Below are 13,947 nucleotides of genomic sequence, written 5' to 3'. Positions count from 1 at the left end.
CGTAGCTCGTAGCTCGTAGCATCTCCCGTAGCAGTCGATGTACTACGCCGCCGGTGCACTTTGTAGCGAGTGCGACATTCAATGCGGGTAAAGGGTGAATACTTTTTCACTGACAGTTAATTATTTATGAATAGTTGTAGTTATGAACTTTTTATATATAAATTAGCTTCAGTGCTTTTATTCAAATGATGATATTATAGTAAATGAATCTACAAAAATTAACATAAAGTTGTCACAAAAAGAGTTTGCTCCCGACATTTTCCAGTAACTGTAGAGGAAAGATAGTGAACGTTGAAGTTGTTATCTAAAGTATAAACTATTATTATACCAAATAAACGTTTCAATTAAAAATTATGGTGTACCCATATAGTTAATCCTGAATATAAATTAATTTAGAGTGTTTGATTTATCTGTTGGATTGCGGCTTATCAATGATTGGCCGACACCACATGCGGTATCAACGTTTTAGTTAAATTTACTCGCTGATTGAACCAAATAACAGTTAATTTGAATTGAAATGACTGTTATAGGATATAAGTGTTGAGCGAGTGTGCTATTAAAGCGTTAATTAAATCACTCAACGCTAAAAGCAAACAGTTGAAAAAAGCAATCAGGTTAAAGTAATTGAGACATAAATTAGACGTTTTGTCAATTAAATTGGTTTTTATGATTGTTGTCGTGTCGCGGGCGCCGTACAAACAGGCAAATGAAACTAGTTATGATCTGTTTCCACAACGTAAATATTTGCAGAGCGGCACGCGGCGCGGGGCACATGTCAAAGGCGCCGGCTCCGGTATTGATCTAGAGCGGGGCGGCGGGTGTCGCGGCGGGCGCGGGCGGGGGCGAGCCGGGGCGGGGGGGGTGAGGGGCGCGGGCCGGCCGCGTACTACGGAGGCTGCCTTACGTAAGGGCGCAGCGCGTCTGACACCCTGTCTGCCAGCACTCGCCGACGCTGATTAATAAAACAACCGTTATCGACTTGCTGCAACACAGATATCATCGCTTTCTATCTCTAATTAATTTACTTTCACTCTCAAACGCCTGTTCACAATCCCTATCGATCTATTAAATATTCACAGATTAGCCATCCATAACAATAGCTATTCAACACTTTCTGCAAAACAGGGAGGGTGAGAATGTAAGCAGCGCTTCTTTTCACACACTTCATCGCTTCTTGTTTAATCATAATAAATTAAACGGAGCTCGGTGCGATCCACCCTAATTAAACAGCAATCATAAATTAGATAAGTCATTTAAAAGGTCGCTTTGAAGTCACCCATTGCTCCGGTTCAATTTTCCCACGTTCCGACTAAGTCCCAGTATTTTAGACAGAAATTTGTCATACGCAAAGGAATGATATTAAATTCAGGTGAAACGTAAATCGGTTTACCCCCGCCCCGGCCGACGAAACCCTATGCTCAGCGCCACGGTTAAACCGATTACAGTAACAAGATATTTTAAGCGGATCACTGCAGTGTTAAGACCCTTTTCTCCGTTTGGCAACCTAATCGTATAGTTTAAATTTCACGAAAAAACAGCAACATAATTGTTTTATCTCACGTAAGGAGAGTACAACGTAGCACTGATAAATGACATGCCAGTAGAACCATTACTAATTTTGAAATAAAGACCTGGCTCCTAGTCATAACAGCCTTAAAAGTGATTAGTTGAGGATGGCGTGCGCTCCGCCGTGTCCCGGGTAACGGCCGGAGACGCTGCCGGAGCCGCACACCTGCCGGCTACCCAAACGAACGTTTAAAATAATTCTAAATTCCGAACCGGTGCCGGTGACGGCCGAACTTGGGCGAACAATGCCCGCGAAACATTCTCTGATTGCTAATGAGGACATTGTGGAGCAACTTGAATTAAACGAAACGGAATAAGGAAATAAGAACGAAGTTTTGCCCAAAAATTCGCTCAGCCGTTGTCGTCTTTTACATTTCCTTTATTATTACTTATGTTATCAACAAGATCTTTTAAAAATAGATAGGGGAGCGTGATACGGTCAGAAAAGGAATGAATAAAAGAAGGCGAAGGGTGGGGCTGAAAACATTGCAAACGACTTCGAAGACATTTTGATAAAGTATACAAAAAAATCAGTCCATTAGCTATCTACAGGGAAGTCGAAACCCTTATTATTTTCTTCCCTGTTACGTTGTTTATATCGATAGCAAAGAGATCGTATCAATACACTCAAGGTTCAGAAACCTTAAAAAATCGAATACAATCTCGTTTGAAATACACTTTATAAGTTAAGTCATTGCAGATAATAACTTCAAAGCAAAATATGAAACGATTGAAAGTTATTGTAATGTTAAGAAGACGGGTGCGGGTTGACGGCGGCGTCTAGACGTGAACTCGTACTTCATCTCGCTGCAGCGCAGTCTCCATCGATTTCTCATCACAGGACTGCTCAGGACAGGGATAATCCCGCATAGATAGACTGCTTTAAGCTCTACTAAATGCTAAAGGATGGAAAGAGCACTTTTATTATGTATTAAAATTGGAATTTCCTCCACGTAGATTGGAATTTTTAAGCCAGCTCTTATAAATTTTAATCCGAAAATATTTAAGGAGCTTTCACCTTAAAATAGCTATGGGGCGGCTTTCATATTTGGAATTGCTAAATGTTACATACTAGCAAATACCTTTACAATCAAACAGACTTATTTTTCAGTATTAAGCCGGTCTTTTAAATCTCATACCTGCACGCAACATTCAGGACTGAATTTTTAAAGTTATTAATAATAAATTTATGATACCAATTGGTTTCAAAGCACTTTTAACTGCCATTAGTTACTATGTCAACCGAAATATTAAATGTGAAATAAAGTGCTCTAAAGTTAGAGTTCATATTTCAGTAATACAGGTTGGCTCTGAGAGATATGTGCATGTCAGAATAGCAGTGTCGTAATTAAGATGGCACTATAGCTAAACTTATGAATACGAACAGTATCTTACAAACTATGTATTTTAAGATATATAAAGAGACACAGAAATATACCTAGAGAGCAATTTGACAATAGGGTCGACATTGTGTTAATAAAAACTTACATCTGAGTATATTACGTTCGCATATACTACTTACTAGAAATGCTAAACTGGCTTGAATTTATTACATTTAACTAAGTTTCATACTATAAGGTACTTTGAGCTAAGCACCTCCTTCATTTATTTGTACTTCAAGATGAAATACACAAGTGTCTAAGTTATCGCAAGTTATTAAATCGTTTTAAGTAATCCTGTGTGTGTTATAAGTAATCCTATTAATGAAGGCTAATACTTGGGGGGAGAGGGCGCGGCGCAGGTATCGGCCGAGACGTTCGTCAAATTGGTCTCATCCTGCGACAATCGCTATACATTTGTACGCTGCGGCGACAAATATAAATTGTACGAGTAAGCTCCCACCGAGTAAGGGGTGCTTGACGAAGTGGAAAAAAATGCTTAACCTGTTTTCCTGATCACATTTACTTCCCCGTCACAGACTTATGATAAATGTTTAATTTTTTTCCTTCATTTTTACCTTATTTTTTGTTGCAGAGTCAAGAATTGGGCGCTAAAATTCGGTGTCGACTTATGGGAGTTTGGCCGGCATTTCACAAAAATGAATCAAATACAAAACGTAAGTAAACGATTAATATTTATGTCACAAGAAAACAAAAGACACACAAACAGCTTTATATTGGTAGGAAAGTTTGCAGAACATTCTTCGTTAATCTCGACATTTGTAGTAAAAGTTTCACGTGAAAATCGGGATTGAAAAACAAAAAAAAAAGTTTCCATTTCCTGAGAGTCGTGCGTGGAGAGTACGTGTGATGTTTCTCTCTTGAAGGCGGCGAGAGAGCGTGTAGCAAGTAAGCCGGATCGCCGGTCCGACGCGTACGTACAAAAACTACGAGTCCGCTCCCGTGGCGCCCCCTAGCGCCTCCAACACCCCCCGACACCCCCAGACACCCCCACATCCCGCGACCCAGTTACGTGTCCGACCAGAGATAGGGATACAACGACTGTTACTAAAGCATGGTATTAGTCACTTATCGATGCATCTTGATCGCTTAATGGTTTCAATTAGTTGCCATTTGTAATGTTTATTATGTGGGGACTTTTACTAGTTTTTATGTTCTTAGGGCTGTCTCTGGCTGGGGAGTTTTTTTAATTAGAAATTTCCATTATTTACTTCTTCATTGGAATTACTACGTTGAGTACGCTGAGTTGGGTTTATAGTATGATTCAAGAAATATAACTTTATTTTGTAAGATATGTCTAGACTAGAAGTATTAGAACCTCTTTAATTTAATCCTTGGTAACATAAGCTCTCAAACAATAAGGTTCTTCTTGGAGGTGGTTCAAAAAAATTAAATACAATAGCTGTCTTCTTTGTTATATTGTTTATTTAGTCTAGACACCATTTGGCTGATAAAGGCACTCTATATCGATACATATATTGATGTTTATTCAGATAAATATTAGCATTGATATTATTACATCGAAATAAAAGTATCGAGTTTATTTTTCCTTTGGATATGAAATGATAGCAAATATTTGTAATTATTACCCTTGTATATCATATTAATAGGAACTGACTTTTTGTACTTGGAAATCAATTTGCGTATTAAACATAAATTCCCTTTGAAAACCGATAATTTATGTTTGCATTTTAATTTAATGATTTTCAGGAATTTTCGTTACAATTTATACCCTTTATATAATTCCATTTCACATAATAACCAAACGTATATAGAGGTATGCACATAGCATACATAAAATTATAAATCATACACAAGCCAATGCGAACATAAAATGAATATCAAAATGCAATATAACTAAAGTAATCCAATGCCAAAAGCTACAGTTTCCGTGTAAGCTCTTACCGCAACACTGAAAATCTTAACAAAAGTAACAGCGTGTAACGTATTGCCAGTTATAATAGCACAATCTAAATTCAGAGTACATCGCGCCCGTCGCAAGTAATAATATGATGTTTCGCGAGAAACTTAGCCATCGCAACTTATTCAATATTAGAGGGCTGATCGACCCCCGCTGACCCCCTCGGCTATCACTTCAATAAATCATTTATATTATTAACTTTCTTATTTATTTATTAGCTTCTCTATTGTTGTTGTTCAGTCTACGTGCCTATCTATCTAATGTAGTTTCTTTATTAACGTTTGCTTCAACAGATAATAAAACCGTTTGCGGTCGTTACTCTGTTGATTAAATTAATTGTTAGGTTTACAAAGAGATGTTTTTTATAAAAGACTTATCAGTTTCAATTGATTTTCTTAGGTATGTTTTATCATCAATTTTGACAGCTTTATGATTTCGAGTCATACAAGCATTACGCAGGCTCATGACAATTGTGTCACATAATTTCTTCGGTAGTATCTGTTGTTTACCTTGCCCCACATCTGACAAAGGGACGGAGCGACGTAAACCCAGTACTCCGTGAAGGTCCAGGCCTTCACTATTCAGTCTACAATCAAATTAGGTTAAACTCTGAACGTCCGCCAGAGTGCGCTAGTTGTGGCCGCGCGCCGGTTCCGGCCCGGGGAGCGACACTCTCGCTTCAAAAGATTACAAGTGGACAATTGAAATTAGCGGAGTTTGTTAAGCTTCGTCTCTTAATTTTATTAAGGTAATTACTGTAAGGGTTTAATTAGGGGTAATCTTAATTTATTGTAGCGTTATAGAACTTATATCTAGCAATGAGACGTTGATATCGATTCGGAAGTGGGTAATTGTTCAGCATAGTTGATACTAGAGGGGTGATTGATTCATTTTTTGTTATATTTCACGGACCTTGAAACTTGTTGATGATTCATAGTGTTTATTACACAGTGTAGTTTGCCTGTACACAAAATCGCTTTTGCTTCAAATAGTTGCATCGAGGTCGATTAAACATTATTAGGCCAAGGATACACATACTACGTTCGCTTCGAAATCTGATGCAGAAATGACGCTGAAAACATTTAAAAAACGCATTCAACGTTGCAATAATCTGATTCAAAATGAAGTTTCACAGTGAAATGAATCTCCAGCACGCTCAATCTCGACATTCTAACGAGAATATGAAATTCCAAGACGCTCGGTCCTCGGTCTTGCCTTTCGTAAACTTAAATTTCATTAGTAATACATTTTTAATTAATCGCTGCTACGTATTAAAAGTTTGGCATTTTGGCAAGCCATCGCAATTAAAATTTAATTGGCGGGGACGATACTTTGTCCCTGGAGGTGAATTACCTGCGTAATACATTTTATTGACTGATTCATTCAATGACACTGCTATAAAATTCTGAATAACATTAACAGATATATTATAGCTATAGACTAAGTCTTAAAATAAAAAGTATCCTAAACAAAAAATGCATAAAACAGTGAAAGTTCTCAAATTAGATAAAAGCACTTTCCCACAAGCGCTGCAGCAGATATATCTCAAAAAAATCCGAACTCATACAGGTATAAAGTGCGTGCTGGGGAGCGTTTGTTTCCCGCCCATTGTAGTCCACAATAATAGCAACGAACACCTTTCATTCTTTTTAAAACTTCTGCCAAAGAATAAAAGCGCCCATCCTTGCGTTACATATCGGCACTCACCTTTTTGGTCGTATTCTGACTTTAAAATAGAAAAATATGGCTTATATGTCTTTATATTGGCGTCTTTAAGCTTTTGAGACATTTAAGGGTTTAAATATTGTTTGCTTTCAGTAAATCATCATATATTAAATTTAATTAACCTTACTACAGATTCACAGTAGGTACGATAAATATCAGGTAACTACCTAAGTTGACCTTTGCGTAATATTTCTATAAAACATCTGAAAAATTGTGTAGTACCTACATTAAACGTACCATTGTACTCGTATTAATGGCAGTTAACGATACTTACTTTTGTTGATTCTTCGAAGCAAAGAAAGTGTTAATATTATGATAAAAATATTAAACACAAAAATTACGACAACGCTTTATTTTATAATTAATTCCGCTTTCAATCACCTCTTTGCGTACCATCATAATTAAAATTATTTCCTTTTCTAGGAAAATATTCTTTTGCAAAAATAAAACATTTTGAAGTCGAAATTACTTTGTAACAAAATGTTTACAACGTTTTAATTAACATTTCATTTTTTAACAATTTCAACGAATTCTTCACCCTGCTTCTGCTTTGTACGTTGAACATAAAATTTTACAACAGAAATAAACAAGACATACGACGGCAGATACGACTGCTTACAAACTTCAAACACTATCGATTCGCAGTTTCAGTTAGATATGTAACATAGTATGTAGGTACATAATGGAATTTCTCGCCATACAAAGGGTTTCTCTTATCACACAGAAACAAAGGAGCAACCGTCGTCCCATTAGAGAAATATTCTCTGTGATAACTTTAATCAATATTTCCTTTATTTTAAGATGTATGGGTAGATTTATATGTGCGCGGATAGGGTGTGAACGGATTAGATTGCAGCAGGCGACCACTGCCATTACTTATTTCGGATAGAAATAAATAATGGCGGCGGTCGCGGGCCACGTAAGCTCCACATTCGGAACTGTTGAGAGGCGCGCCCACCTAATATATTTCCCATCGGCTCGAGTTTTGGAATTCGCTGAGGATTGTATAGCACGAAAGGCGATCCTGCCCTTTTCACTACATATTTTTTGTTGGTAAATGGAGTTCCCTTGTGCGTAGTACGCACAAATGCGGCCGGGCGGAGTGGAAAATCCTGTCCGGTGCGTGCAAGAAACGCCCGACCGCCGGCCGGCGACCGTGACGCCGCGTTTTTGCAGATATTGTTTAGCATAGCTTGATTATTCAACTGCCCCATAAGGGTCTTTAAAATTTGTACGCCTCAGATAATGCAGAGCTTTTAAAGGTCTACTATTTTTCGTAGACATCATATGAAACATGATCAAGACTACTCAAAATTACGCCAACATCATACCGTACATGGATCACATATTGAGTTACTGATCGAGCTAGTGTCGTACAGTACAGCTCGGAAGCCGTATTCGCAGATGAAGTTAATTTCTAGCTACGCTGATATAGCACTGCTGGCGTTGGACGATGACCCCTCTAAATGTTCCGCGTTCCATTCATTCAGCTATTCGTAAATCGCTGGAGCTTACAGACAAGAGGTTTTCAATTTTATTCTGGAGTTTTAGTTACTAGGTACGAGTATTGATAGGTTAGTATTAATTTCTATCGGTTGATAACTTAAAGTGGTTAAACGACTAAGCTCTATATAAATTGTGTTTTGTTTTTTAATCTGAGTCAAAGTCATCATTTACTGAACCTCAAGGTTTGTTTAAATATCTTTGAAACATAGGTTATAGTGAATAAAAATAAGGTGTTAAAATATAAAATAGTCATCAGGAGGAATACTATTCATGAAAAAGTAACATGTAAATCGATAAATTTGTTGCTCGTACATTGAAATAACCAAACGATAAGGTGATTAGGCCCTAAGAACCCTAAAAGTTTACAAAAGTATTTTAACAAACGATATTATAAACAAATGATATTTACTAATTCGCTCCGTAATTAACCTTCATGAAACACAAGTAATACAAAACTTACAAGTAAGTATTTAGCGGGCTTAGTAGCTTCTTAAAATGTATCAAAATAGTTGAATATATAGGATTAATCATAGGTCCGCGAGGGTGGTGTTGACACACAAAGCGGATTAAATTAACTGCCTTAATTGAATTTAGGTTCCTTGTTAGCCAACGTGTCCGGGGTCCCGGCGGCCGGGGCGCGGGCGTTATGCAACCGCGCCGCAGTGATGCCGACCGAAGCTCCCGACCTACCGCCTGCCGATTAAATTACGAATTAAATACAACACCACCTAATAAATTGTCTATTTCGATGATGTTCCACCAGATTTGATGTTAATTGGAGATTGGGGGTGGGTTATTGGACTTACTGTGTCTAATGCCCGGTTTACACTTTGTTAAATTAACACTGCAGGTGATTAGTGCAGGTGTTTAGTAATCAAGGTGTGAACGGAAGCGTAAAGTGATTAGTGTTAAGTGATACGTGCGATTACTACTTATTGATTAGTGCGAGTGAATAGAATCAAGGTCTATTTTTGTTGTTAAGTGACTACCCCCTCTCAACTATTCTACTACCCTCTCTCGCAATTTGCCTGTACTAATCAGTGTGTAAATACGTGTGTGTTAAGTGCGCAGTGTCAAGTTCAAAGCGAAAATGAAGTGGACGGAACAACATACTTTAAAATTCGTACAAGAATACATAAAGTTTGAATGCCTATAAAATGTAAAGTGCGCAGAATTTAAATACAAACAGTTGAGAGATGCGGCCCTATTGAAACTGAGTGAAGCGATGGGAATTCCCGATTTCAAAATTGAGTTCATTTTCTATATCAGATACCACAACAGATACAATCTCCTTAATTATTTGTCTCAATATTAGGCGCTGTTCATCTTCCATTTCTAGAGACACTATGCACAACGCACAGTACCACTATGAGCTTCTTCCTAAACACTGTGTAAACGGAGATGGAAAAGACTTCTTAACACTTGAGACTTATCGCGTAAAGTTAACGCTTAACACTTATCACTTCACACTTCGCAAAGTGTAAACCGGCCTTATGACTGACTATATCGTAAGGTATCCGAGATTGTGAATGATAATCATCGGAAATGTTTAATAGTAAATCTCAAACAAAAAGTCAAAGATGGGACACAAAATAACTGCAACATTTTAGAAATAAAAAAACGGGATATAAAAACTTTTTACGAAAAAAAAGGTACTGGCCGCCATAACATGTCATGTGAGATGTCATTTGACAACTGGCATCAAATTGGCGGGACAGTGGATTTCTTTCATATTTGGTTTTTCCATTTTCAATTAGTATTGTTTATCATTTTGGATGATAGGTCTGTTATTATTAAAATTACTTCCATTAAAATAATTAACGAGGCACGATTAACAGGCCCCGTCCGTACATAATGCAGGTCTGTGGGCTCGGCCCAAGGGTCAGTAAATTCTCCCTCCCAAGAGACGCCCTAAACTCACGTAAGCACAATTTTTGTTTATTTTTCAACTTATTCAGTATTTTTAACACAAGATTTTTTCAAAATGTTTTATATATTGCTTCTCACAATACATGTAACTGAAATAGCTTTGTGATAATGTTTTAGTTATGCTTCGTGAATGCTAAGTAAAAATGATTTTTCATAGTTAGGTAATATCACGGTTGAATCTGGAATTTTTAAGTTATTGAATTGAATCCTTTTCGTAGTCAGGGGTTAGCAGCCCTAGCGGTCCACAAATAGGCCTCATGTGTAGGGATCAAATCAAATATCCGTCGGCCGCGACCCTTCCTCGGCCATTCGGCTCCAACTAGCCCGCCACTCTATTTGCGCAATTAATATAGCTTTCCTTGATAAACTGGGTACCGAGTTACAGGTATATTTAACTTATATTGAAGGGAGCTCTCTTTTTTATATAAGTCACAAGCTTGTTAATCAAATTGACTTTATTTTATAACTGTCTATAGTGTCCATGCGATTTTGATATTCCACATAATAAATTTTTTTGGCTGACACTCATGAATGTAATGTGCAAAAAGGATTTCACTTAGCCATTTGCCTCATTTTAAAGCTCAAGGAGGCTATCGATTAAATGGGATCTCCGGGTGTCGTTGAAGACAATGTAATATGAAGGGGAGTGTCGTCGTGGCCAGCGGACGGACGTCTCTATGGCGCGCCGCCATTTCCCATCCGCCGCCGATGGTACCCTTAAAACGAACTTTATTGACTGAGCGGCAGCTGGTTTCCCGTAAAATGTATTACCCCCTATCTATAAGCTGTATTCCTTTTTATTTCCTCGCTCATCCTTAATCTAAGAGATGTTCCGAGTTAACTCTGTTATTGCAGGCTCACGTTTCCGCTACAGATAAGCGGCGGTTTTGTTTAAGCGGTGGGCTGAAACGCGAATAAAAAATATTATAAGCACAGTGAGGCATCTCGTTAGATTTGATAGTACAACAAAGGCGACATCGGGCACATCCAAAATTCAATAACAAGGCAGCACGGAGCGGGCGCCTCTGCCGAATAACAATAATTTGGCAGCCAGCATCCGCCAAATTCCGGATGTGTTCGTTCCATTTTTAAATTTGACAGGTCTCGGCCGAGTCGCGCGCTGTTTGCCCCGCGCACCGCCGCGCCGCCATGTTGGGAACCAATAACTCAACGCGTAATGTAGCGCGAATGCGACACGATTGTTGTCATTTTCACAAATTATGCGAACGCTACATGCCTGCCAATGTTTATCTGTGCTCGTGAAAGCATTAAATTACGCGTGCTCTACGCAGATATTACTTGCACTAGTCTATTTGCTGTGAACTATTGTTATGTTATATATGTATTTGCTGATGAGAGATAATCCGGTTGCAGTTCATGATATCTCTACTATACTGAAATATAAAGGCTGACACTTTGTGTTCAGGTTGGCCACCGACACCATTTATGGAATGTTGCCATAACGACCATCGTGGTGCATAAATGACGGCAAGTGGTCGCTACCCTGTACGCTGGTTTTCTCTCGCTGCGTCTATATGAAAATACAAACATACACATGCTCATGTGATACCACAATAAGGCTTTTTGTGACTGTCAATGTATCACTACTATAACAAACGTTTTAAGCACGCTATGATATTGATATGAATTAAGTGTGGCTGTAAATATAATGCTTCAGTTTATTCATAATTTATTTTAAATGTGTTTGTATTAAAAATCCTAAAACTACCTACAAAATTATTCATACATTGTTATTTTTTTCTAAAACAGTCCACATTTCATGAAATATTACAAAGAACCGTAAACCTATCATATATCTGTGATAATAACATAATATTATCTTTACCCAGAAATACCACGAATACAACGTGGATGTGGTGCGCAAGGATGGGCTGCTTCTGGTGCGAGAGCTCGCAGCCGAAGTCAAGAACCACATGGACTTCAAGATCAACGCGGTCATGGTGAGTACTGTAGAGGTTTTACCTCGTAAGTTTTTTCAGTATTCGAAAAGCTAATGGGTAAATTGTTGAAGTAATTATGAAATTATATAGTAAACATGCAGACGCAGAGCTTTTTATTTTATTATATTCTACTAATAAAAACCGATGGTGAGTCATTAGCAATTCAACTTAGCAATATGTAAGTAGGTTCCTACTATGGCCTGAGTCATAACCCTTTACAGAAAGTACGTGTGACTCAGAAAGCTTAGGTGGTTAATGGACGATTCAGTTTTGAACGCTTAAAGAAAATCAATAAAATAAAAATTTTGGAATCGATATTTACTCGTGAAAAGAAACACATGTATATGGATTGTTAAATAAGATTTCATAAATAAGTACCTATTATTTATTTAAATCAGCCTGATGCAGTCGATGTATTCAGATGACTACTATTGGCTGGACTTCTATTCAAACGCTATGAAATTGTAGTCGCCTACAAATGACGGGACTTAGATAAGCTTCTCATTTGTATTTTGTCATGTCCCTTTGTTTACACTCCCTAAAAGCACTTTTTATTTGTCAGAAAAAGCGAAAATCATTTCTCATTGTGACATTTTGGATGAGCAGATCTTAGATTATGTTCAATTAATTTGAACATTCAAAGTTTTGTGGTAGCCAAGCACTGGTAGGTACCAAATTTAAAGAACATTTGTTTAATGAAAGGATATAAATGTATTGAAAGTTGAAAGAAAAAGCTTTTACTTTGTAAAGTAAGGTCGTCTAGAAGACGACTTTAAATATCATAATTAAGAGCTTTTGGCTATAGCTTTCAACTTCAATGTAAATAATTACCATTTAAGTCAGCCTTCGATATAATCTAAGACAACAAAAGATATATTGTTCACTCTAACAGATTGCGTATGCATCAGACATAACAGTCATACACAATATAAGCGCTGATATATCTTAGTAGGTACCTAGCGTAGAAAATGGTTTGTGGTTCTTTTTCTATCAAAAATATAAAGTGAAAGTTGTATATTGTGTTAAATTGTGTATGTTTATAGCAGCTGAACGGATTTTCATAAAACGTTGCAAATAGTTTCAGGAACGAAAGCTTTTAATTAAGTAGGTACATACAAGGATGCAGAACAAATCGTTACATAAATAATAACAAAATATGAAACGTGAACGTGTTCTTCTAACTGTAAATCCTTTATTAGTTTTGGCATTCGACGCTTCACAAAATAATCCTCACTAAAGTAGAAGCCTACCTACGTAAATAAATGTAATTGAAGTTAATTAGTAGCGAGTTAAATTTACTTAAGCCGAGCGTATTGCATAGTGAGAGGACGCGACGTGTAGGCACGGCGCACAGCTAACGTACGGCCGCGCGCCTGTGTTTGTGAATCTAGTGCACAATACAGAAATCCTTTCAAAGTGAATTGTCATGCGAGTCGAGATCGAGCGACGCTTACATTCCCTGTTATGTGTGGACTCTAAACGGATTGTTCCTCTAAGTATATTGGCTTATAACGTAGTATAGCGTCGTATATGAAGCAAAAATGAAAAGATCTAGGTATATTGACTTATCTTAATAATGATAATCAACCACGAACGAGACTTATCATACAATTAAATCTTCTATTCAAAATGTAACTATGGTATTGTCGCGTATTTTAATTATACGTGTCTAAGTCCAAACAGGCAGTTTTCAATTTGCGTAACAAAAGCAATAAAACCGCTGAGCTCCATTTCGGTATAAAACTCAATAGGAATGTGTTAACGATGAGGCAGGCGAGTTGCGAATTGAAAGTAGCGATATTGCGGCGACAGCGAGCGTGGCGTCTCCGACATTAACATATTCAGCAATGGTCGATGTGGAAGTTGTGCGGCGCCTCGCCGCGCCACCGCGCCCGCCACCGCGCCCGCCACCGCGCCCGCCGCAGCCGGCCCGCAGCCG

At 37.8% G+C, this 13,947-nt stretch overlaps 1 protein-coding gene across 3 annotated transcripts in view; it reads left to right on the top strand.

Annotated features, from left to right (window-relative positions):
• Nucleotides 1–13,947, top strand: part of LOC110377785 (voltage-dependent calcium channel subunit alpha-2/delta-3) — a 57,905-nt gene that overhangs the window by 9,836 nt on the left and 34,122 nt on the right. For all 3 annotated transcript variants that reach the window (XM_049835942.2, XM_049835941.2, XM_049835943.2), the window contains exons 2-3: nt 3,541–3,622; nt 11,898–12,008. In XM_049835942.2, the coding sequence (XP_049691899.1) occupies nt 3,541–3,622; nt 11,898–12,008 (193 nt within the window). The remainder of the gene's footprint in view (nt 1–3,540; nt 3,623–11,897; nt 12,009–13,947) is intronic.

The sequence above is a fragment of the Helicoverpa armigera genome, chromosome 3 (assembly GCF_030705265.1).
Source record: "Helicoverpa armigera isolate CAAS_96S chromosome 3, ASM3070526v1, whole genome shotgun sequence".
NCBI lineage: Eukaryota > Metazoa > Arthropoda > Insecta > Lepidoptera > Noctuidae > Helicoverpa > Helicoverpa armigera.
Note: the sequence above shows the minus strand (reverse complement) of the source record. Positions and strands in the feature narration are given on the sequence as shown.